Source organism: Trichoplax adhaerens, genomic scaffold (assembly GCF_000150275.1).
Source record: "Trichoplax adhaerens TRIADscaffold_1 genomic scaffold, whole genome shotgun sequence".
Classification (NCBI taxonomy): Eukaryota; Metazoa; Placozoa; class Uniplacotomia; order Trichoplacea; family Trichoplacidae; genus Trichoplax; species Trichoplax adhaerens.
The window spans coordinates 11,955,715-11,982,757 of NW_002060943.1; the positions used below are offsets into that span (position 1 = coordinate 11,955,715).

At 33.1% G+C, this 27,043-nt stretch overlaps 4 protein-coding genes across 4 annotated transcripts; 2 read left to right on the top strand and 2 right to left on the bottom strand.

Annotated features, from left to right (window-relative positions):
• Nucleotides 1–4,392: 4,392 nt before the first annotated feature.
• Nucleotides 4,393–6,044, top strand: TRIADDRAFT_19397 (uncharacterized protein; the record flags this gene model as incomplete). The annotated part of the gene is made up of 6 exons (XM_002108316.1): nt 4,393–4,516; nt 4,637–4,851; nt 5,129–5,299; nt 5,437–5,529; nt 5,654–5,779; nt 5,901–6,044. Coding segments are annotated over 6 exons (873 nt in total), but the record flags the coding sequence as incomplete, so codon positions are not given.
• Nucleotides 6,045–14,913: 8,869 nt separating this feature from the next.
• TRIADDRAFT_52736 (uncharacterized protein) lies at nt 14,914–18,278 on the bottom strand (the record flags this gene model as incomplete). Its single annotated transcript, XM_002109038.1, has 8 exons — nt 14,914–15,031; nt 15,126–15,238; nt 15,474–15,596; nt 15,762–15,902; nt 16,128–16,175; nt 16,267–16,462; nt 17,580–17,638; nt 17,895–18,278. The coding sequence occupies 8 exons, from the start codon at nt 18,276–18,278 to the stop codon at nt 14,914–14,916; spliced, it is 1,182 nt and encodes a 393-aa protein (XP_002109074.1).
• Nucleotides 18,279–20,256: 1,978 nt separating this feature from the next.
• On the top strand, nt 20,257–23,061 carry TRIADDRAFT_19638 (uncharacterized protein; the record flags this gene model as incomplete). Its single annotated transcript, XM_002108317.1, has 10 exons — nt 20,257–20,385; nt 20,878–21,010; nt 21,206–21,488; nt 21,607–21,653; nt 21,772–21,864; nt 22,085–22,177; nt 22,265–22,424; nt 22,517–22,589; nt 22,660–22,746; nt 22,849–23,061. Coding segments are annotated over 10 exons (1,311 nt in total), but the record flags the coding sequence as incomplete, so codon positions are not given.
• A 1,148-nt stretch (nt 23,062–24,209) lies between these two features.
• Nucleotides 24,210–26,840, bottom strand: TRIADDRAFT_52738 (uncharacterized protein; the record flags this gene model as incomplete). Its single annotated transcript, XM_002109039.1, has 5 exons — nt 24,210–24,360; nt 24,713–24,753; nt 25,279–25,395; nt 25,863–26,007; nt 26,797–26,840. 5 exons carry the CDS (start codon nt 26,838–26,840, stop codon nt 24,210–24,212), a joined length of 498 nt encoding a protein of 165 aa, XP_002109075.1.
• Nucleotides 26,841–27,043: the final 203 nt, after the last annotated feature.

Here is a 27,043-nt window from a genome sequence, read left to right on the forward strand (position 1 = left end):
ATGAAAATCTGTAAATCAACTCGAAATTTAAAATATTAGCTCGAGTTAGACTACAATTGATAAATTAATATAGCTATATATTTCACATATAATAAGACATACCAAAATTTTAAAGATTTTAAGAGTGAATAAGATTTGCAATAAAAATCCATCAAACCCTAAAGATGCCTTAGTAAACCCAGTTGATAGCACTAATTTGTCTGCTTTGAAATAAAGCCACTATGCAACCCACTCTGTATCGTTATATAAACCTGGCAATCTTTACAGCACTTTATACAAGTATACATTCCAGAGTTTTTCTTACAAGTTTCTTACAATTCTTAAATACATACGCTGAATTATTATACAAGTACGCGAAATATTATCGGTACGAGCAAGTTGTTAATGATCGTATGGTATTTATTAAATGAGATTAATTCTAGTTTACCTTAAACGATATTTCTTAAATATTTCATAGATCGCTTTTCATACTAGTATGCAACTGTACATCTTTATATTACTACAACTTTGCAGGCAATTGAAATGTGCCATTGGAACCTATTGTATTCGGCATGCTTTATGAGAATAATATACAATAGTAGAATTTGATAAATAAAATTGTAACCAGAATACGCTAAAATCAAAAACAAATATTCTGTATGACATATTTATCGTTACAATTTGCAATTTGAAGAATAAATTACCCAAACACCTATAGGAGAGTCAAGAAATAACTTAACCTCGCCTCAACTATTACTTTTCTTGATGTTCAATAAATAAGTTAAAATCACATTATTAACTAACAAAAAGTTAGGTATTCAATCCGCTGTATCGATACTGTACGTTGATAATTAATTAATTCGTATACTAGTCATTTGATGTTAGGAATTGAAGGGAATATGAGTAAAATATGTAATAGCCCTACCTCACATGCTAAAGATTACTATAGTGCCTAGAAAGTTACTATCAAATTCCCTCATATTCACTATATAAAATCAGTTCCGGGTGTACTTCCACCGAATGTTTAGCAGGCGAACAGAAATATGGACTTTTGTCTTTCACAGAATGAAATCGAATTTGCCGTCTATTTAATAGTTCAACACTTTGACTTCTGGTAATGATACGATCCTGTATATGGTGCTTATTTCAAACTGTAATTATGCAAAGAGTAACGAAATTAAAGAGGACAAAATATACACATATATACTAGTACACAAGAAATAATTAAGTCTCCATTTGTCATTGGTCTACTGCAAGCATGCGTTAAAGATAAGCTACCTACAGCAAAGACTCAAGGTCGCCGGAAATTTTAAAATATGAAAATTTAGCAATCATCTTCTTAAACTTGATTTCGTATTAGCATTCTTGCTAGTTTGCACGTATAGTACTTTATATTTATTTAACTTTTGCAATAATTCATTTACAGTAAGTAAAATAAAAATTAATCATCAATATTTTCGGAATTGGTCCTTTTGGAAATATTCCATATTATTCTCATGCCATCCATTAATCGACTATATTTTCAGATCTGCTATCTGTACTGGATTCGTCAAAATTGTTTCTTAATTAACGCATAAATATCTCATACGCCCGTGCAAATGTAAACACTCAAAGTCCTTACCTTACATCCAACTGAAGTAATCACTATTTACGATATCATTTGGTAGTAGACAGCCCAACAGCTTGGTCACTAAATATGGATAGTAACTCACTAATAAACTACAGAATCTTCTTATAACTTATCCGATATGAAGGTATCGTGAGTGCCGAGGCTATCAAGAGTGCTATCAATATTGATTGTGATCGATGTTTGTATTAAAAGCAACACTGATCTATTCATAAATTCTTCTTGTTTGATCTATCATCGTTACCCTACGGCAAACGATGTGTCATCCTTATCAACCTTTAAGCTGTCCATTATAAACTCAATATCAACTAGTCGAATGACGAATGTTAATCAAGATAAAAAAGATAGCTAACAATAGACTGAACAAGGGATCCAATCTATCAATACAATAGGTGAATAATAGTGTTATTATATTATGATATGTACAAATCAAACACTCATTATCATACGCTACTTAGATAAGAGAATTTGCTATAAGTGATATGATAACTCTTTTTCTGATGGCTTTGTTGAGTTAACGCGGATAGAATAGACTGAGTTAGGGTGTACGATACTGACTTCAGTGAATTCATTTCATCGCTTAATCCAATGTTATGATCTGGTTATAAAGTAAAAAGAATCACTAAATTTTTTCATGGATGGTTGAATCCTTTGATAGATAAAAAACTGTTGAGCAAAGCAGTTGTTTTCGTAGTTTAAGATTTATACTTACTATATAGTTAATCTTCGTATTCGATTTTACCTGTTTTGCTTTATATGGCTGTTTGAGATGATCGATAGCGATTGAAAAAACGTGAAAATTGTTTTCAGTTTTACTAATTTGGCAATTAAAATAACAATTTGTGTCGATTAAAGCTGCTTTTCAACTCAGATTGAAGAAGATCAGAACTACTGTTGAATCACGAATATTTTACGTTAATAGCATTTTCTTTCAACTTATCCATTTGAATTTGAACTGTAACATTAACCTCACGATAAGCGATCAAATAGACCGATGAAACTGGTCCAATGGAGTCCAATGGCCTTGCTCAAAATAATTATAGTGACATTGTGCGAAGCAAGCCTCAACATCATTCTTCTAATCGACGGGTAAAAACAAATACTGGTCCAGATAGAGAAAGTCATGTAGAACAGGAACTCGTGAGACCCGGGACATTTTTGAGGCCAAAATGGAAAATTGTAAGTCGTGTGAACTTCCTCGATGGTGTTTCTTTGTTCCTCAATATTTTTAATTAAGCCTCAAGTCCTTTATGAACCTTGTTACTGTTATTAGGTATTAAATTTTCAATCGGTTTGGTGAACTTATTAGTTCATCAAGCGGATTTAAAGCCTTCTTTAAATGTTATAACCAAATTTACATTCCAATCTTAATCCTTTAATTTCGCGGTAATATACTGTATACTACTAGCTGTTTGCAAATGTTTGTCCTAACATGATTATAGCTATGCGCGTGCTGCTAAATTACCAGCGATAAAAACACGTTGATTATTCTCCATGGCTCGAAAGTTTCATTGATATTAAATGGAAGCCGTAGACACAAATTTCAGTTATTACAGCGCACATGAATGGCGCAACAACTTAAGTGATGACTTCGTCATGGCAATAATTAATTAAGTAATGATGATTGTCATCATCATTTATCACAATGGCCACAAATTAAATTAATTAAAACTTTATTCTTTGAATATACATACGAGAACGCTCATTTTTTATGCGGTAAGCCGTACGGTAATTGATGATTTGTATGAGCTTTTACTAATATTATGGATTCTTTATTTTTCTTTAGGTGAGAAGGATTGGCAGTGGTGGTTTCGGTAAGTTGAAATTGTTAGACACATTTATAATGTGAAGTTAAATAAACCGACATGATATAAACAGTCTTCTTGGATTAATATTTAAGAAGACGGAAAATTTATCGCCTTCAGAGTATTCCAGTTTATTACTCAATAGCAAGGATGGCAGGGTTCTATTTAAAGAAATAAATTATCTTAGAGACATTTTTCTCGTAAAGCTAATACGGTAATTTACACTGTGTCAGCGATCTGCGTTAAAAGGCCCTTAATTCGACCGCTAGCATATTCGGATGAGTGCATATAGTTATCGCTGGTCTTTCAACAGAAGTAGAATTAGAGTAGCTTTTTTCTCCTTGTGTAAGTTTAGGTCGGATCGATAAGGGATAAATCCCGCTAGTCCAATCACCGTTTCTTAAATCGTAGCCCTAAATACCTAATATCGAAATTGAATCAAATGCTTGCAGTGATAGCTAGAACTTAACTTCGAATTTGAGAGGAAAAACGTTCATAGATTATCAATTTTACTCTAAAATCAATCTATATTTTACATTATTGAATTACTACATATTTGAGTTCTCTAATTTTCTAAACTGTTGTGCTAGTAATTCGTATTACTTTAGACCGGCATGTCTACTTATTATCTAAGCTTTATAAGAATTATCATCCAGACGTATACTTTCACGTAACCTTAATATGAAAATTAGAGGATGTTCATGATCGCCTACTATTTAACTAGATTCTGAAAAGCATTTAATTAGGTCGTCACAAAATTTATTTGAAATTATCCCCAGCTTTCTTTCACCGGCAAAGTTTTATATCGTAGGATCTTGGTATTTTATTACAACTAAAACAATTAACTCATCTTTGTTTGATGATCTAGAATGGCGTAGCAAATTATAAATAAGCCTAAGAGGAAGGCTGCATGTCTTTATCTAACAAACAATCCAATATCCTTAATAAAATTAATAAGATGTACGGGGCTTATCTTTAATTTTAGGTGCAATCTACGAAGGTGTTAACCTTATTACTGGAAAGGAAGTAGCTGTTAAAATTGAGCCTAGAGACTGTCCGAAGCAATTACTCAATATGGAAGTAACAGTAATGAAGAATCTTCTTGGTACGGCAGCCCTTCATTAAGTTTTCGCTATTGTGCAACTCACGGTTGATCTAGTTTCCGACGTATTAGAATTTCTGCAAACATTAAAATTTAAATCATTATAATTATTCCTGAACTTAGGAACAAGTCATTGTTGCGAATACTTTGGTTGCGGAAGAACTCCAACCTATAGTTTTTTGGTAATGACACTGCAAGGCAATAACTTGGCTCAGCTACGCCGTGAACTACCAAGAGGGATATTTTCCGTTAGTACAACATTACGCTTAACACTGCAATTAATAGAAAGTATTCAAACAATTCATGAACGTGGCTTTCTCCATCGTGATATAAAACCGGTTAGTTTCATTAACCTAATTAAGCGAAAAGGAGGATAGCTTTTGAATATTTAACTATAGAGTAAGATTCGTTGGCTTTTATTAATTCAGTCTTAAAATAGGCGAAAATCAAATAGAGCGTTACGCTCTGAGTATACTTTTTAATATTTTGACGTCGTCGCTTCTTCTGCTGCAGTATAACGAGGGAAATAAGATTTATCTTTCTATTATAGCAAAATTTTGTATTTAGATCTAAATGTGTCGAAAGTTAACTAATTTTATATTTGATTGAATTTAGTCTAATTTCGCTATGGGAAAATCACAGGAAAAGGATAAGACGTGTTATATGCTTGATTTTGGATTAGCTCGACAATATGTTACAAGTAAAGGAGAACTAAGGAGGCCGAGGTCCTCAGCAGGATTTAGAGGAACTGTTCGATACGCATCTATCAACGCTCATCATTCAAAGGTACATTTTCCTAAGATGATAAATTTTGCTTACTTAGAGTATGAAGAAAATGATTTAACAGTTATTAAGATCCAAATTTCCATTTTGAAGCTATAATCTTCGTCAACCCGATCTTATACTTTTTTCTATCGATATAGGAGCTGGGTAGACATGATGATCTGTGGTCCTTATTTTACATGATAGTCGAATTCAGGCTTGGCTACTTACCTTGGCGAAAGATTCGTTCTAAAGTGAGTAAAATGATCTACGGGTATTTGAATTTTCTAGGTTAATACTACGGTAGCAAATTAGTACAACACTGTAATAAATTGGCTTCTAAGCGTGATAATCGGGATTATCAATAATAATTAATAGGATGAAGTCACCGAAATGAAAGAAAATTATGATCATAAGCAATTTTTAAGATATCTTCCACAGGAATTTGAAGAGTTTTATCAGCATTTAACTACACTAACATATTACGATAGACCAAATTATGAAGTAGGTGTAGAGTTGATAAGTAGATTATAATTATTAAATAGATAACTGTAGCCTTTCTATTCAGACTTTAATATTTTGAGATATTTATTGATTCCATCGTTCTAAATTATCTTTACTTTAGTTGTTAAAGTCTTTAGTTCAAAAGGCTATGGCAAGAAAAGACATTAAACTTACTGAATCTTTCGATTGGGAAGTATCTTCCAATACCTTAACGACTAAATCAATGCAAATGAAAGACCGTTCTGAACATTCATTCCTATGGTAAGTCATATTAAAATCAATTACGGAACTGTACTTTAAAAGCTTTAGCGGATTTATATATGAATTCATCTGCGATAGCGATGCAATGGATGTGATCTATGTTGTAGAATTGGATTAGCTACGATAACTTTTACAAATTTAACAAATCCGGATAGTGTACTTGTAGGCGTATGATTAATTAATTGTGTAATCACAGTTTCAGATTGAGAAGCCGCTTGTTATAACTGCGTAATACATATCAAACAGAACTTTAATCGACAAAAATACAATAATCATAATTATCTAGTGCACTTACTTAATTGACTTAGTCAGTAGTATTGCATTTTTACTGTGAATTAATAAAGTGACAACTGGTATTAACTTTGAAAATAGATTATGAATAATTTTAATGGAAAAATATGCTTAGGTCATTGAACATGATTAGAACTTATCGTGTTTCCATCCCTAAATACGCAATTTTATAATGCTATCGGCAAGGATAAAATTTAACTATGTTAACTAAAATCAGATTTATTCTTAGTACATGAAAGTTTTCTGACCCTCGTATCCCGTTCATTTTCCCCTAGCATCAAGGCCAACAACATTAGCAAACAAAATGATGGACCTAGCGATCACGCTGATCGAAGTCGTAGTCGTAGCTGCGTTAGTATGGCTCCGGCTAACTTGCAAGACTTAATCAAAGCCAAAATTAGCAATGCCTACAGCCACTCCATTTTAATGAAAACCAGTGCAGCTTGTCAAAGTGATGTAAATAGTTTAATTGCCCATCGAACATTTAGTTCAGTTGACAGTAAATCCGATACGTCACTAGGAAATAAAGATCCAGATTCTATTACTAGTAAAATTTCTGCTTTAAAAATAAAGTCGTCAAAAATCGATTTCGGCCGAGATGTTTTATTGAAGCAATTAGAAAAGAAAATGATGGAACGAGAAGTTACTCATGGTAATGATAATGATCCTTCCGTATCTGAACATGATCCTGATGGAAATGACTTAAACCCTGAAGAAGAAGAGGTAAATATGCCTGAAATCAATCCAGCCCTTTCGCCACTGGGTAAGATAAATGAACCTTCAAGCGAAGATCTAGAAAATATACGAGAAGTAAATGGACTACAGGGCCAAAAAGAGATCAAGAAAGCTGCGATCGAGGCTTCTAAGCAAGACATTCAATCTAATCCGGGTATTACGATTATCGTTCAAAGAAGAATATCAGTTGATCATAATAATGCACATGATGGTAATAGTCATGGGAGTCTCTTAGCAAATTTCGATGCCCTACGGGATAGCATGGGAATTTCACATCGAAATCGGCGTTCCACTAATGGTGATACATTATCGACACGAAAATATCGAACTGTTGCTGTTATTACTCCAAATGATGAACATGATGAAGAATTAGAGCAATCATCGGAAGACCAAGATAATCAAGACAAGGATGCAACGGATACTTATGACCAGATGGATGATATTAATACTCAAAATCGTTTAAATGTTATTTCTAACCAACAAGACCAAATGGAAGATGAAAATAGAATCAATTTAGAGCGAAATGTTAACTATAATCTTGAGATCAAGAAGACACCTGATCAGCAAGACAACATCAATGGGGTGCAAGAGCTTAATTCTACTACGTTCGGTAACGGCTATGGTCCGTATAATAAAGAAGGAAACTGTGATTTAAATGATAAAGAGAACGGAATTTATGATAAAAACACGGACGTTCACAACGGAGATATTCCCATAAAAGTTAAATCCAATTTAAATCAGGAACAAAATGTAATTAAGAGCGATGATACTTGCCATGTGAAGATTGATGATTTGAAGAATGATGCAGAAATAGCTAATAGTCGAAATCTCAACTCGAATACGGATCTTAATTCTAAGGTTAATTCTATGGCTCACCAACAATCCGATACCGATGCAAATTTAAATCAAAGTTGCGAATATAGTCTAAATATTGATGAAAAATTGATGAATAGTACAGATGATGAAAATGCTAGGATTAATAAATCAAAAGATCCGAACAGCGTTAGTAGTTTACCTAGTCAAGACGGTAAAAGAAAAGTTAACAGTACTTTTAATGATGGTAGTGGCAGTGGTACTCGTAGCAAATCGGATAAGCATGAGAATATGATTGATACTATATTATCAAACATCAATAAAAAACTCGGTAGTAAAATAAGTAATAGCAAGGGCCAACAGGAAAATAAAGAGACAGTCCTCTGTTCAAGTAATTTAGATGTAAAAGATACTACTGAAAGTAATGCTGATGACGTACTCCGAGCTCCAAAGGACAATAAAATAATTGAAAACTTAAATTCCTCATCAAAAGTTAATCAGCTCATAAATAAAGCCATTGATGAAATGGTAAAACGGCGGAATAACTACAAGATAGCAAATTCCGGTTTTGTAAAAGGCAATAGCAAACTTAATGGTATTTCGAATGATATAGGAGAAAATGGCCAACTCGACGACAATGGAGAAGAAAGCGAGAAACTAGCCAAAATGCGAAACATTAGCGATAAAACCAAGAATTCCAATTTTTCTAAGATTGATTGCGTCATTGATATCAATGTCGAAAGTGGCATTAGGGAAACTGATAATGTAGAGAATCAAGAAAAGTCGAATGATATCTCTGTATCCAATGATAGTGATAAACTTTGCGTTGAAAACAAATCCAATGACCATGGAAAAACGAATAATTCATTCTATTCTCAGATAACCAAAACCAAAAATAGTAGTCGTAGTTTTTCTCTTGATTACACTAGGGCCATTGCTGCAGATTTTCAACAAGGCGAAGGTGAGAATGATCCTACAACGATAGACAAAGATGAAGTATTTAAGCGAAGTGGAAGTGATGGCCACTTAGTAAATTATGACACAGAAGATAGCACTACTACTACTAATGGAGATGATCCTTTTCCGATTATTCGATACAAATCAAAGAGACTACTATCTAAATCGATGAGTTTGCCATTGCATCCACCCGCTGGTGTAGCTCACCAACGATGTATTAAGTATAGGTAATATAAAGATACCATATATATTATTTATTTCATTTATTACCAAGGATAACTGCCAACTTAATGACACATTAACTGCAAAGCTACAAGTAAAAAAACTCATTTTCTAAATATAAACTTAATGAAATAACCATTTTACTATCTAGGTTTATTGATTGATATACTTCATTGTTCAATAGGTTGCGTCGTTTTAAGCCCATAACTGCACCGAATTCGAATGATGTGTTATTCTTTCAAGAAGATGAGGAAGGCTCGTACAGTATCGAAGATGATTGAAGGGATCTAGTTGATCTTTGTGCCATAATACTTAATCTAACTCAGTGTAAAGTCATTGGAGCAATTATTCGAGATTGACAAATGAATTTTCGTAGCTAATATCTTCATGATAACTAAAATTTGAGACGCGGTTGAATATTTTATCGAAGATAATCGAAAGAAGTAAGTTGATATTTGTGCTATAATGTTTAATCCATCCCGATTTAAAGCCGAAGGAACAATTATTCAAGATCAACAAATGAACTGTTGTAGCTGATATCTTAATAATGGCTAAAATTATGGAGCCTCTTGACCTAATGGGACTACTAATAAATAATTCTAAGTGGAATAGTAGCTATAATTGCAGCGGTATATTCTGTTTTAGGTAATTTTTCTACTACTATTTATCTAAGCGACATGATAACGATATTTTGATTGCAAACTTTCTTGTACCTATTTTATACCGGAATTTATTTGTCGTCTGCTTAGTAAATTACTGTTTGTGTATCTATACTAGATATCGACTTTAGTGTTGTTGCCGCTGATTACAGTCAAGTTAGCGTTAAGATCTATCGTAATATCTATAACAATGATAATGTTCATGAATCAGTCTAGTAAGGACTTAGTTTTTTAACTAGCATAAGAGTATGACTCGATAGTGTAGTAGTTTACGCTACTTTGAGAAGTAGAAGGCACCTAGCTAGTTCACTTTTATTAGGTGGTAACATTATGCCCATGTTAATCTGTTTCAATTCCGGTAGTTACAGTGGATTATAGGGGATAAGCTGCGCTATCTATCTGTATTGTAGTGATACTAAATTTTCATTAATCGGCGCAGTAACGATTTCAATTGCAACAAATATATTGCTATAGCATTCTATTAAAGCCCTTATAGTCAATAACGTTGAGATTTACTTCAGATATTTTGTAAATTTAACTAATCGCTGTTTATTTACTTTTATTTTGGTCATGATTTTTTAAAAATTAGAACAAATTGCTTTAATCAGTGTCCAAATGCACTATTCGGTACGGTACTGTAGTTTAATTTATTCTTGAAGTCAGCTAAGAGTAATTCTTTATCGATATCCTTTTACTGACAATAATTACATTTAATGAAAAATTTATTAATAATAATTTTAAAAGAACGATTATTTGGTAGTATTTATGACGGAGTTAAATGTTGGAAATGGTAATACTGTGTTAAATGTTGTAGAAGCTCAAACTTTGAACAATTGAAATTGATTCTTGATACCAGTAATGGTGTATGACCGTGCTAGATATTGCCGCTACCATGATTTTTAGCTATTCATTAATTATTATTAATAGACACTTTTTTATAATTCTGGTAAAATAATTTACCATAAAGCCTACTACTGCGATGATTGCAGCATCTGTATTTAAAAAGTTACGGGATTTTGGTTCGGTCTATATACACGAATGAAACTACCATTTCTGAAATTTATAATCAAAATGAATAACAGATATAACTATCAAACTTAGATTATTCGTTGAAAAGTCAATCATTTATATCAATGTTTGTGGAGTAGATTAATTATATATAAAATTTGGTAGTTTCTTTGTATAAAATGATAATATATTATAAATAAGGACGATAAGACGATTGCTTCTTGACGTTGATGGTTTCATTTTGGTAAAAAACGTTTTAGAATATTTAAAATAGCTCCTATAATTGGGCTTAGGCGAGATCAAAATTTTAATCATTTAATTAAGATCAATTGTTACTGTGTTACGCTGAGACAGTCGTATTTTTAAAGTTAAAATTACAAAATGAAATATCTTAAATCTGTACTAAATCTATTGAGCAAGATTTATGCTTACTTGCAGTCCTGCCTGTGGTTACAAAGCATACAAAATTATTCTAAAGCAATTTATAAAATTTATTTTTATGACCTTCTGTGATTCACGTCAGTATAAGCTGGCAAAAACCGTTTTACAATTAATCCAAATATTACTTTTGATAGATATTTTGGACATAAAGCCATAAAACTTAATTTTATATTTCTATCCTATCTTATTTGGTGACACTTTGTGACAGATTGAAATATCGGTATGCTGGAATTGATTGCTATTATTGAAAGTGATGGAAATAAGCATAAGACTTAGAAACTCCATTGGGATAAAAATCACTTTATTCTGGCTTGACCGAAATCCATGTTCTTGTTACATGCAACAAGTTGCTTATTAATTACAATTAATTAATACCGTACCTATAACTTACATCGAGATGCAATATAACATTTAAGCGAATAATAAGGTGCAGAAATCTTAGATAGTATAGTTGTAGTCTTTATACGAATGTTAGAAACATTGGCACGATTTCGAGAGGATTGTTGCTCGTAATTTGACAAAAATTCTACGTGAATTCAAATTTAAACCCCTTGCTTGTTAGTTTCATATTTTGCGTTACGTAAATTCCATACAAATGCCTAAAAATATTGTTATTACCGTATTTATCATTTTACATTTATTCAGAATAAGCTGCTGGATTGTAAAATTTTAACAAGTGGTCTATTCTTGATAATACTAAAATGTAGCAAGAAGACGAAAATATCTTAATTTCTGCTTTAGTATTATAATCAGGATTATAGTTTAGTTGGTTGGGTAAATACCCGTATACTAGACTACTATATACATTTCACTTTGTTTTAGGTAAAAGAAGGATAGTAGCATCACAGGATTCGTATTAGCCTTCAGCTTAAGTTAATTCGTAATTATATTATTTCTAGGTTTAGATCCTAATTACTTATTCATCTGCAATAAATTCCATTAATTTAGTTGATTTAAACGTAAAAAGGAAAGATCTACAGTCTGAAGTAAAGCACGCTATTTATTGCCCTGATAAAGTGGTAAAATAACTGTTATAATGGAATCAAATGCAACGGTAGCCTATATATCGCTTCTTGATTGTTGATAGAATCATTACGTAAAGTGATTATTAGTTGATGATCAAGCATTATAAGATAATGTTAGAATACATATGCAATCAGCTGATTACAAATTGCAAATAAGGTTTCTTGACAATTCACCAGTAAACACTATATTGATATATTACATTTCTTGTATAGATTAAAAGATTTAAAGTTGAAAACTATCAATACGAACAGATTTGTTTATAGTTGATACGGTTTATAAACAAATACTATTATTATACATTTATTTGGAATAGCTGAATGTAATAGATGTCGTTGGATCAATTTATTAAGGTTGCAATATATTAAATTAAACTACGTATAAGAACTACTAGGATGGCCTGAAGTTTTCTTAAAACTAGAATGTGAGGCTTTAGTAGTACAAAAGAGGTATTTGACCGATGTAAAAAACTGGGTATGATTAAACATTATTTTATCTTGCTGATCAAATTATTCTGTCAATCAGTTTTCTAAGTAAGTCAAACCAATCAGATAAATTGAACTAGATATTTCACTGTTACTAGTTATTATATAACAAATGTTTGCTCTTGTGTATAAAAAGCTTCAACCCTTTTACAATTGCTAGTGGTTAAAGTTGTGAGCATTATGATTTGATAAAGGGATAATTGCTCCACCCATTTTTTGCTGTATACTATTTTACTTGTTCTATCGTTCATGAATTTTGAGATACTCTAGATACAGAATATGAACCTATGTGTTTGAAGAGTTAATTTAAAGTATAGCCGTATCAATTTGCTACAGTAAATCATTAAATTGCTGATAGTCACTCTGCAGTATGTCTTCACATCACATCTCTGAAAACACTACAATATTACTATTATAGGTGGAGCATTCCTTCATCTCTTTCATTGATCAATCGAGATTAACAGATTTTAAGCCATTTTGATTATGAAAAGATTGAAAGATAAAATTAGTCAATCGTCGAAATAATGTTGAGCATCTTGATCAGTACTATAGCTTGGAATGTTATCATTTAACTGCTAAAGTTACGAAAACGAAGTTTAGATTTAGACATTAATTACCAGGGTGATTTTGCCGCACGTACTGTAATATTCATAGTTCCGAGCATAATCCCTAACATTTAAATAACAATCTCATGCTTACAATAATGTTTGTTAATGAATAGAATATTTCTTAGTAACTAAAGCAAATAATAACAATATTAACATCATTCCCGCAAGCTATTGTCCTAGAATGCCCGCTTCGCATTCCGTAGCTTGAAAAGCTTATTTGGAACAATTGTGAAATATTTACAAACATTATACAAATAATGCATTGTAAATTAGCGAGAGACTGGTAGATGATTACCCGTAAACGTCACTTTTGCACGTAACATAATTTCTGAAGCTTGTGTCATAAATGAAGCCAGTAAGCTAATATATCCGGACGAACGGAAATAAAAGCAATTTCATCGCATTAACTTTTGATAAAGTATCTCGCTGGCGGTGCATGGTGATCATAATCTTATTAAAACATGCAACACCTGGTATGATTTAGTGTTTGAGAATATTCGTATAGTATTTTGGATTGAATAACGAAGCTAATAGGGTAAAGAACGCTAGAAAGACGGCAACTACGATGTGTTCTGTAACCGTTGCTGTATTACGTGTATGTGCAGTAGTTATTGTCGTACTGTAGTTGATATATGTACTTGATAGTGATATGAAATATATATATATGCATATCTACTATGTTACAATTAAGGCAGTACTCCGCACTAGTTTAATTGGGTGAGCTGAATATATTGAATTAGGTGCCAGGGTACCGCATGCATCGAAACATTTCTATCAATCTACATAAGGTATACCATCAAATGCTTAAAATAAAATAAAAGCAGCATAACAGTATCGTTTATCCTATAGTTAAATAGCTCCATTCGCGCAAGAGCGACACATCCAATGCAGAAATACTTGTAGAACTCTATTAAAAAATGTTGGTATGATCAAAACTAATATTTTTTATTAGCTGAGCTGATAGAAATTTGGTATTTAATAAATTTTGTACACTAGCATACGTAACTGATGTTAAACAAATAGTTATGCAACATATACTCGTATATGAAAATGGAGTAGACTATGAATATTTTCCATCCAAAATGTATTGGGAGAAAAGTTGCTTAAAAATACAGGAGATTAAACTAGTAATAAAGAGTTATCTACGAGCTGTAATATCGTCAATTATTATTGGCAATTTATAGTTTGATTATAATTCTTTATATTAGATATCGAGTAATTTCTCTAGAACAGTATCGAGAAAGATGAAGCGTTAAGGGTCTCTAATTTTATCTTTCTCATAATAACCGTTTAATATAAAGATTACGTCAACGATACGTATATAGTTCGAATCTAAGATTTTAGAATTATTTCCTGTACAGTCTCATTTACATTCATGTAATAATCTAGACATTATCTGGATGCTTCGATACATTCAGAAAGAATTTGAAATTTTTACATTGTACTGTATTTTACAGATTAGCTTGACTCTACCAGCTAATGATTATCAAGAATATATTACAAAACGTGAATATAGCATTAATAAAAGTTGTCGTAGAGCAACCCGTAAAACCAAGCATGTAGTCTACGATTCTCTAAATGGCCCTCAAATCATCTCATACAGATATCTTATCATTGTGGCAGGCGCTACTTTACGATTGAGATCCTGGCTCACAAAATTTACTCGATATTGTGCTGGTGGCGTATTGATCATATTCGTTATTTTCTCTTCCATGACTACTTGGTACATCAGTAAAATAGCTTTGGTATCTATTTTAAGTAAAAATCGTATTGAGTGAATTTATATTTTAGTAAACTACATACGTACGTAATATCTGCCACTATAAGAGCGAAATACACTTACCTCGCATACTGAACGGACGGGTTAATAGGGTAATCATCGTCATCCAGAAAAGCTTGCTGGTCATAATTAAATGTGTTGTAATGATTTTCATACGCAGAATTGATAACGAGGTTCTATTAGAGTACAAGGGGTGTGCATTAGTATAAGTTCATAATTAATGTGTGTATATGTTTGTTAATGGCTATACCATTTTAGGCTAATAGTAATAATCCCGTGAATTTTAGAAGGCAATTAACTAATGTCATCATCACGTATCCAAATACGAAATTGCAAGTATTTTTTGCTGCTCAAATCGATTTTAATGTAACGCCTTAGGGGCAACTTCTAAAACATCGTTTCGTAACAAACCTTATTGTAAGGCTTTTTAACTCTAAATAGCCAGACCACAATAAACGTAGGAAGAACTTCCCAAGCCAATAAAACGCAAACGAATGAGATATATCCGTAACCATGTGCAGCATAGAGATCAGCCTATACGGTGTTAATAAATCAATTAGTGGCTGAGATTTAGTAGTCATAGTTGCGATCTTAAGCTATGCGTATTATAATAAATAGATGATAGCGATGAACGGCGAATTAAGAATTAAGAATTGAACGTACAATTGAACGTAGAAGTACAAAACTCTATTTGCTTACTTGATCGGTTACGTTAATCCAGCCATATCCAAAAGTAGGTACTTTAGTAGGACTAATGGCTATGATGTTATAGATGGCTCGGGATACATATAAAGCAACAATGATACCGCTGCAAATCACAGCTTGCAACATGGACATTTCCTATAAATTGGAGTAAACGAACTCTATCAATTTCATACTCCATATATTAAAGCTTAATGTATAAACTCTTAATCTTATTGGGTAGACTAACTACGTGGAGTCGATTTAATGATTGACATTACTAGGAAACTGTCTTACAGATCTTGACGAATACAGGTTACTGTAGGGATAATAACTATTTAAGGGTAGTTTATGAGGCGAAGAAATTCAGTGATCGCTACATACCTGGTTCTCATCAACTTGCAACTTGGAAGAAATGCCAGCTCTTTTCATCTATAAAGGGGAAAACGTTCCATTTACATATAAGTAGATGGCGATGATCAATTGAGTATTCTTGTTATATTTAATTATCGATTCAATTTACCTGAATTAAAAAGTAACAGAGAATAATAGCCATGACCACAAAGAGTAATCCATCGATCATCACTCGTACCAGTAGTAACAAGTGAGGAGGTGATCTTCCAGTAGCGGTAACTTTTCTAATTAATATTGCACAGATAATGTTGACGCTGACGAAAGCGCTGGTCATAATCATGAATGAGACAACCAAGGTTCGATGCCTATAATGAAATTCATACCAAATCATGATAAGGCAAATTAATAAGATTTAGTCTTCACGTCAATATAGACTACAGTAGATAACAAGTATTAATATACTTGTTTTAGTACAGACAGGGTAAAGTGTTGACAATAATTGATATATGATGATTTATGAAATAAACAATAGAACAGATTCAAGTCACTAATTTATGAAATCCCAGTAATCTATTTATTAATAGCCATCGTTGGCAAGTAGCTGATAAAAAAATATATAGGATACGCAATTAAAATAAACATGGCATAAGTTATCATGTACGAGATTGTTACCGCATGAAGTAAAGTTGATTGCCTTTCTCGATCAGTTGATAATAAACATGCCGACAATATTTTTACATTGTTTGAATTAACGCAATTTGATATGTACTGTAGATGGAAATTAATTACCAATCACCATCTAATCTGCTACAATTAACAAACTATTTGATTAATCTATTTTCAGTAAAAGCTGTCCGCATTTAACAACATATAATTTAATATTATATAATTGATGGTAGCAACGATCGGACTGTTTAAAGGAGAGCTATGGGAATGATACAGTTCGACTTTAGACAGCTCTCCTATCTAGTGTCACTCGTGCTGGCATAAATAGTCAATAGTAAGTTGATATTACTATATACAGTACTATGAGTAGTATAGTATTGCCGCACCATACACCAGTCAATAATATTGACTGTGAATTAAAGCGATAAAATGGAAATTCTCACCAGTAAATAAGGAGAAAACGGGTGAATAAATACTCAAAAATAGTCTATAATCTACAAATTGCGAAGTGAACTATCGTTATCAAGTCAAGTGTTTCGACTATCAACAAATCAAAACAGGCCTATCATGATACGAACGAATTACTACTGTATAATGAGAAGTGTTTACTCGAGGTGCAATATGTAATCGGGTATGGATGAAGTTTTATTTATTAATAATCTACGCATGATCTCATGATACGGGAATTGGATTCTAGCCCGATCAAGAAGTTTTGCACTGCCAGCGGTCACAAAGTGGTCAACTGATCCTTTACTCTACTTTCTATTACTATTGTTTACGAAAAAGAAACAAGTTGACTTTTTGACGGGTTCTTACCGATGATTTGGAGATATTCTCATGGAATTGATGACATTGCGGCGACCTTTTATGTAAGCCTAAAGTTCCAATTCAAAAAAGAAAAGAAAAAAGGCAATTAAAGATGCTAGACGAATTACCAATCAAGAGCAAAACAAATCACTGCTGTGTCATTGGGGACTGGCCAGAAAAAAAAGGCCGCTGAGTGATACATAAACTACCGAAAACATCGAGCCCAACAATAGGAGTTAACTCAGTCGAAACGGTCGATTCCTTCGTCTACATACTGTACTGTACTGTGCACTTGCACTGGTTGAATCTAGTCGCGTAGCTTACCTTGCCGAAGTAGAAAGCCAATAAAGTCAAGGTTATAAATTGCAAACAGACTGGTAAGCAATAGAGCAACCAGTAAAAAAATGTGGGGAGCGTATTGGCCAATTGGCAATTACGAAAATAAAAGGAGAATAAGGTGATCCGTAAGCTGGCCCATATCAGACATAAGAAGAGGAAAACTGATTGAAATGATAAACGTTTATGGCCATAGCGTAAGATGAAAAATAACTGAATATAAATCAGGATGAAGAGCAAGGAGAAAATAACCGTAAAACCAACGGTTAAACCAAGATGGACCGTTGCTGGTATCGCCGGTAATTCTGTAGCGACATGCGGTAGGGTAGTATGCTCAGGCGGAGAATCAGTAGAAGGAGAAAGCAATGCCATGATGGAAAAGCAGTTGATTTTCTTTCTTTACATCAACATTGCCGATGGTGGCAATTGGTAATTCTAACTGAAGGGGAAGGCCAGTCGACTTGAACAGTTCTACAGTACGTCCAGTCCAGTTCAGTACAGTATTGTACTTTGTACTGTACCGTACAGTACGTACACCTGTTTACTGTACTGTAATTATACAGTACAGTACAGTACTGTACAGTACAGTACACCTGTTTACTGTACTGTAATTATACAGTACAGTACAGTACAGTAGTTTTTTTACTCGATGCTTTGTACTGTACTACACTGTATGTACTGTAAAGTAGAAAACCGCGACGCTTGGCCAGTTTTCACGTGCGGCACCATTCGATTCGTAGAGATATCACATTGGATTATTCTCTTCGATCTGGCCTACTAACTGAAGGCACTGTTCCTTTTGAGTTTTTCTGCTCAGGTAGAAATGCAGAAGGGTAGACCTAGCTTATTGGTGCGATGGGCTAGTCATATTTCGTCATAAGACTCCTACCGATGTGTAGTCATAGGCTCATAGCCCATAGTTACCTGTGCCTGAGTCTGCGCTTAATTAATTTTAATTTTAGTCGCTGAGTAATATCCTAGACAGTACTGTACAGTGTACAGTACAGTAGTGTACAGTACTGTACACTGTACATTACAATACAGTACTGTACTGTATGTTTATTTTCCTTTCCAACTTTTGGATGGCAAAGTACATAGTAATTATGACTATGTACTTCGACTGTTCTAGAGACATCATGGTATAAAGTCTAGTTCTTTTACCATACTGTAGTTTCAGTAATATTTTTTCCCTTTTTCTGAGTCTGAAAAGAAAATCAACACATCGTCGATTGAGTATAGTATAGTACCAAGACCGTAAACATGAACCCGACTGACATCCACCCTCTTTGGCATCATTGGTATGTAAACAAATTCTTCAGCGGTCAACAGTGGATACCGTCTGTACGTCCACCTTGTCTGTACCCATGCCGTCAATCCGAGTCACACCATTCAGAGATCAAGTTTGCGTGTTGTACAGTGTACAGTGCATCACACTACAGTACAGTACTGTACTGTACAGTATTGATTTTTTACAGTGCATTTCAGTACTGTACTGTATTGTTGTTTCTGTATGAATATTTTTGGTTATTGTCTTGTTCCTATTGTGTGCTTCAGCATGCGTCCAATCACAAGCGGTTGCGTGTCAGTGTACAGTACAGTACTCTAAATGACTGGACTGTACGTACGTGATGTAACAATTTAAAATAGTACAAAAGTCGATTGAGAGGGGCAGAAGAGAATCGACCCTTTGATTTCTACCTCAAGGATTGGAGAACTTTCCGCGTACACTTGGATTCTCGGACAAGTTATCCCTGTCTAAGGTGGATGCAATCATTTCTTTGCATTGCCAGACTTGTGTACATTCTTGCTGCTTTCTTCGGTAGCTCGTCTGCTCATGAAAAATGCTCTACTGCAAGGTAGCGGTGATATTATTGTGGTCGATCACGAGCTGTTGGTGCTTATGCAAGGTACGTTGGGTTGATGTTCGTTGATGAATGATATTGATTGCCATGCAACAGATTGATTTAAGTCATGGCAACGATTGATCGTATACAGCAATGGATAAAGTGGACTACAGTAGTGAATCACTACTATAAGAAACGATAAATTTCTGTTGACAACAACGATTACCAATCCAGACGTCAATTATTTATTTACGTACTGTGCAAGTTGTTGACATGATTTCGATTTGCTACTCGATGATCAATATATTTTCATGATCAATATATTTTGATGATGATAGCTAGTCATACGCATTCGACGTTGTGATTCCACAAGACACAGTAGAAGCAGGATATAGATGTTTCTTGGATTAGTCTACAATAGAGAGATGAAACTGTGTTGATAGATGGAATGCAATCGATGCTTTTATTGCTTTTTGACTACTTTGTCTTGAAATTAATCTTTGCCTTATTTACAGTTGGAAGGCCAAGTGGAAGATTGTCATTGTCAAGTAGAAACGGTCGATAAAGTCAATAATCTCAAAATCTTTCCGTTACTTCAAACTTTGGTGCAGTATAATTACTTTAAGTTTTATCCGGTAAGTGACAACAATAACCATGTTCTTAAATTAATATTGTAACACAATTAGTGTTACAATATACAGAATGGGCTGTACACTGGGTGCACAATTAGTTTACTTGTTGATGTCATGCATGATGCAATGCTAACCAAAACATTCTTCTGCTGGTATTCTTTCTTTACTGATCATCATCATGACTTAATTGATTGCAGTGGTAATGATATTAATAGGACAGTCTACTAAATTGACGGTATCTACGCCCTTTCATAAATACAGTTATTTGATACAGTTGTCGTCAATGGCCTAAATCCAGAAATGATATTCTAATAATGGCCATACGCGTATTTATCGTAATTGTACAGTCATCACTACTATATTTCCAACTGGGCGTAGACGCACAACCATTTCCATATTTTTAGCTATCATCATTGAACTAACTTGATACACGACTTGCAGATACGATAAAACTTTACCAAAGCTATTGTCAAACTGATTCTGTCATGTTGATAGGTCAATTTAATAAAACCTTGCCCATTCTGGCATGATGATAATCGATGTGTACTACGCCATTGCTCCGTCAATGAATGCAAGGAAACTGAATTACCAGCAGGACTTCGAGGCAAGCCACGCTTACTCAATAAAAGTAAAAGGTAATTGAATGCTCGTAACATGGATAAATTGTTCAATCATGCTACGTTTGAGTTCACAGGGAATTTCATAAACTATCATCGCAATAAGCAATAGAAAAGATTGCATTGAGGTTTTTATTTATTTTCATGACCAACAAATTCGATCGATATGAAAATAAATTGTAATTATTTTGCTTTTAGTGCAGAAGGAAGCTCTAACGATATCGACAATGATGTCGATTGTAAAAAATATGCTGCTGAAAATGATGTTTTAGGCAAAATCGACTCCACTTTAACCGATCAAGACAAACGTGCATTTGTAGGATGGAAACAACATGATGACTCAGGGGATAATTTCTGCGATATCGACGATGAAAATGCATCCGACGTAAAGTATGTCAATCTACTACTGAATCCTGAACGATTCACAGGATATGGTGGCAAATCGGCTCATCGAATTTGGAAAACTATTTACAACGAAAACTGCTTTACGTAAGAATCATTCAGGAAAATTGTTATAACGTAAAAATGCAGTTGCCATTCTTTTCCTGTTATTTCATTTTCTTCAAGATCCCTTAAATTAGCACGTTTACTTCATGTTATACTATAGTCCTGCAAAGTCTTACAAAGACATTGCTATATCAGGATTTACGCAAGGTAAAATAATTTGGATCATTTACTTTAACGTTATTATCATCAACAAATCGCACTACTGTATTTTGAAGATTACATGGCAAGGCGTGATAATGATAATAATAATTTTGTGCTTTACAAGGACTCTGTCTTGAAAAGAGAGCTTTCTTTCGATTAATTTCTGGTATGCATGCCAGCGTAAATATCCATTTATCAGCTAAATATCTTTTACCAGGTAAACTAATGCTCGCACTGGGTTAATAATCCAGTTACTAACATTTGTTAAACTTACCGTCTTTATTTACATGTTATATTCGTATGTATGAGCATGAACTAATAAAATAGTCTTTATAATAGTCCATGATATGAGTAACGGCAATTTCTTACATTGGCGCCGACATAAACAAGACAATGATAACTTTAGCCAATATTTACTGCCATTACAGACACAAAAGCTACTTTTATGAGAGGTAAAAGTTCTTTTCGTTGGGGACCTAATGTACATGAATTTCAAAATCGTTTCTCTTCTGAAAATACCAATGGAGAAGGTTATTTGTAGAAATAAATTATGTCATCAATCAGCTAGTGGAAGTAGCCAATGTTAAATATATCTTACTATTGATATCGTTTAATAGGTCCATTGAAATTAAAGAATCTCTATTTTGCCTACCTGGTGCTATTAAGAGCTGTTACGAAAGCTGCGCCATATTGGGAAAAAATGGATTTTTACACTGGCAACACCACCGAAGATGAAAGTGTTAAAAGAATAATACTAGATATTGTATCCATAGCAAAGTAATTTCTTACATCATTTAACTGCTTGAAAGAAGTTAAACAACATTACCATTATTTTAAGAAATTCTAATACCAATCATTTAAATCTATAGATCAAACTGTAATGGATCTTTTGATGAAACTGAGCTATTTGCTGGAGAGCCAGAAAAAGCTCTTGCGTTAAAGGTGGTATAATCTATTTTGTACGGTATATCTACATTATAGCTAACCACCTTTGCGTCTGATCTTATTATAGAAAGAATTTCGCGATCACTTTCGGAATATCTCCAAGATAATGGATTGCGTTGGATGTAATAAATGTCGCTTGTGGGGAAAGATACAGGTTTGCCATGTCGCATTTGTTTCATTGTATTTCACTATTGGTATCTTCTTCGCAATAGAGTGACACTACCTGGATAACTAACTAATTCGTTCTTGTATTCAGGTCCGTGGTATCGGTACGGCATTAAAGATCCTCTTTTCAGTGAAAAATGAAGCTTTAAATAACGCAGATAAATTTCATTTGAAGCGTCCTGAAATTATATCATTAATTAATACATTAGCAAGGTACTACCTGAGCAATTTTAAATTTATTGACTGTAGACATCGTTTGCAATGCAATCAATTATCAATAGGATACAGTAATGGTTGTAAGTAAATCAATGCTTACATATCTGTGTTTAGATTCTCAGAAAGCATAAGAGAGATCCACAACTTTAAAGAACTCATGAAGGGCCGTAAATGAAAACGAGATACGTGCGAATCCGTTTATCTAATATACATACGCGTATTTTTATTACGTGCTTCGTGCTTTTGTGAATAGCATATAGCCTGCGATATCAAGTGCCTAGGACCGTAACACATTGCAGTCACTTAAAAAATTTATTTTGCGCCTGAAGTTATTTGTTAATGGTCAATGTGCTCTTATCTGTATTTTTAAAATAGTGCTTGTTATATTGCTACTAAACTTAGTTATTACATAGTAACGATGAAAAAGTGAAAGCAATTGAAGATACTTTGGTAAATGCTGCTATAAGACAACTCATTAACAGTGATAGTGCTGGCATTTTTATTGATTAATTATATTTCGCTCCTACTGATAGTTTGAAGAGAAAATGTTTTTAAACACAATCAGACAAAAGCGCCTTACAATGCTAGTAAAATAGTTTATTAATATTTTCTTTGTAATTAATCCTTAATGAAATCGAATTGTAACGCTCTATTGATGGAGCTCTAGGCAAATAGTTGACATTACACATGTTCGCAATACATTATTATACATATAGACAGAATTCGAGCTATTGACCGTAATTAGTAGTAATAGCATATGGCATCTTCTTTCTTTTGGATAAGAACCATACAGATATAGACAAAACAGAAAATATTTGCATATTCTATTCCTTAATATCTACACAAACAATAAGATTCCGGATGCTACACCGTTGTTTAATTACAATATCATATTTCACTTATTGAGATACAAACTACTGTAGAAGCAACAGAGTAGTTATCATATTTTACAAAAGTATGATTGTATTTTGATGAATATATTTGATACAGTTAATATATATATATATATAATTATATCTGTATACAGTATACGAAAAATGTATCTATATACCAATTATATGCTACCTGTAAGTTGTCCAACGGATTAATATAAAATTAGATACCCTTAATAAAAATTAAGCAGTCGTTAAAAGTAAAATCCATTACGTAGATTTTTTCTCGACGGATGCTTTTAAAATTTGTAGATAAAGTAATACACTGGTAAGGTAGTAATAAACAACATATATTTACGCTATATCACGAGTCGTGGCTTTGATCTAATGCCTTTTCAGCCAAAGATATTAGAATTCCCGCAACCTCCGATGTTTCTGGAGGGTTCGATAAAATCCAGCAATCGTCAACTCCTCTTGAATCCCTGCATAAAGGACACGATTGATTTTGTTCGAACCTGTAGTAGCAATATTTAAAATTTAATTGAATCATTTTAGGTCGAGGATTGAAATAATACAGGATGTAAACCTCATTGATATTCTAATTCGAGTAATGACAATATGACTAGCATGATGACGATCATTAGTTATTGCCATATTACAAACGCTAACCAAGCATTAATGCATTCGTGACAATAGCTATGCATGCATGGTAATGCAATGTCTGATTGGCTATCCATACAAATGCAACACTCATCCTTGTAATTGTTTTGATCGAGTTCACGGTGACAGCTGTGATATTGAAACTGCAATCAGTATGATTTAACGTACAAAGATAAGATATAGGATTTTAAATTAAATGGAACTTACTCCGAAAAAATAACGGAAGCTGACAAGTCCAGAGGTGCATTCTAAAATAAAATTATAGATAACCTTTTTTATTCAATTTACAGTTTGTATGGACTAGCAGGCTTCACGCGGTAATTAATAAATTAGACACTGCAATGTCGTAACCGTGTATAGAGTACAATTCTTGGTGCTATTTTGTAATAAGCAATATTATGAGACCACCAAAATATACGAAGTCTAGCTCTATATCACAATTTTTACATTGTCAGTCAAGATATCTTGAATACATCGAATCGATAGCATTTTAAACGATAGATATTTCAATAATTTTTTGATAATGCAATAGTTAACACTAATTTAGTGTAGTAACAACATGCCTGACTGTGTAACTAACTTTAAGCATACGCCATCGACCGACATAATTATTATTTCATTAGTATACATATAGCAAACAATGAGTACATATTTCAATTGTATAGGTATCAGTAATACGCAGAATACTCGTACAAAGTGCACGATAGCAAAAACTAAGTCACTAGGCAATAACATCGATCAAACGAATTCACTATCATCCAACAGCACTCTACCTGATTAGATTCTTGCTTTGCGAGGACCAATTTTTCCATAATATCTTGACTTAAGTAAAGAAATTGCTTCAAATTCAGTTCTTTTATACTCTCCACCACACCATTAATCTTGTTATACTAAATTGTACATAAGAAAGCAGATTTCACGTGAACAAGGGGCATACTATAAAGGTAAACTATAAATATGAGATAAGTCTGATTTAATGCACTTGAAGTTATATCCATCAAGTAGCAGGCGATCAGTGTTACTCTGAAAAAAGGCTAAGAGTGTTTATAATCTTGACTATTGCAACACGATATCATTGTAAATGTGTACAGTATATAATAAATACTATGTATAAGTTATAACTCCATGTAATTCACTATCTAATCGATAACGCTGAAATATGAGTATCATCGCATTGTTGAGTTATCTTTGATTAGATAGTGTTGGTTATTTCAATGCTATCATCATCGCTAGTGAATAATATGAATTTAGGAAATAGTAAAAGAACTGGTCACGCAAATGACAACTTATCAACTATAGCATATCGATGTCATGTTGCATTTCGAATGTTATGCGCATTATATACATTTAAGCATACCTTATTACAAATTATTTGTATTCTAGACTTTGAAATCGTACCAGCTCCACACGTGGTCGAGGTGTCATCATCATCGCCGCTGTTTTCTTTTTCTACTTGGTAAAACATTAACTGCTTCCCGCCTTCGTCGGCTAAGTTTTGTAATCTATCGTATAAACATCACATCAAACATACGAATCAGCAACTTCAGCGATCAGAAAAATAGTGATAACTATGATTATTGCATTAGCGGACATAGGATATCCGGTCAAGGCTCATTACAGTATTCATTAAGAGTAGTCGACGAATTATCGCAATTTTGAATTGAATATACAGTAATTAATTAAAGTGACTGTTTCAAATATCGATATGTTGATAATCATAGTTAGGGTTAGGGTTAGCTATTCATTACAGTCATGCATGTCTTTGATTTATGACTGATCACTGATACGACTTCATGTAAGACAGAATTCAGTTTTAAGTTTTGCAATCTATCGTATGAACACCATTTCAGAAATGCCTATCAGTAACTTAAGCGATCGGAAACATAATATATCAACATATCGATATTTAAATTAGATGCTCCATAATTAATTAATTTAAAATCTTTATGAGTTGTCGCCTACTTTTGATAAATACTATAATGAACTTAAACCGTCGTCCATGTTGTAGTGTAGAAGTCATGCTGAAGTAAGTTAGCAGTCGAGCAAAGTACAATATAAAATGGAGGCTACTGATGACACTTCTCATGGGGCTAGTACACCACATATATCTTCGATCTATTACTGATCACTGATATGATTCATGCAAGGGATAAGTTACCCAACTGCTATTATGCTCCCTATTTTACTTCATGCTCTACAGCCTATGGGTTTGTTGAATGGTGTTCAAAACAATATAACATTGACACCTCAAATAACTAATTTAATTTCGCCAGTTTGAGAGATAAACTTACTCTTCGTTTAACTTGTTGATTCGATCTTGAGATGATGAATCCATTATAAAAAAATGCAAAAGTGAATTTAGCGGTTAGAATAAATTAATTATTTATGATACATATTCAAGCAGAGACCAAGTACTGTACATTCATTCCAAAGTAATCATTCTTCACATTAAATAATTTATTCTAGACTATGCGATACTTTAGTGATTATCATGATGGCCTATATAGATAATTACTTAATCTAATTACTAAATGATGA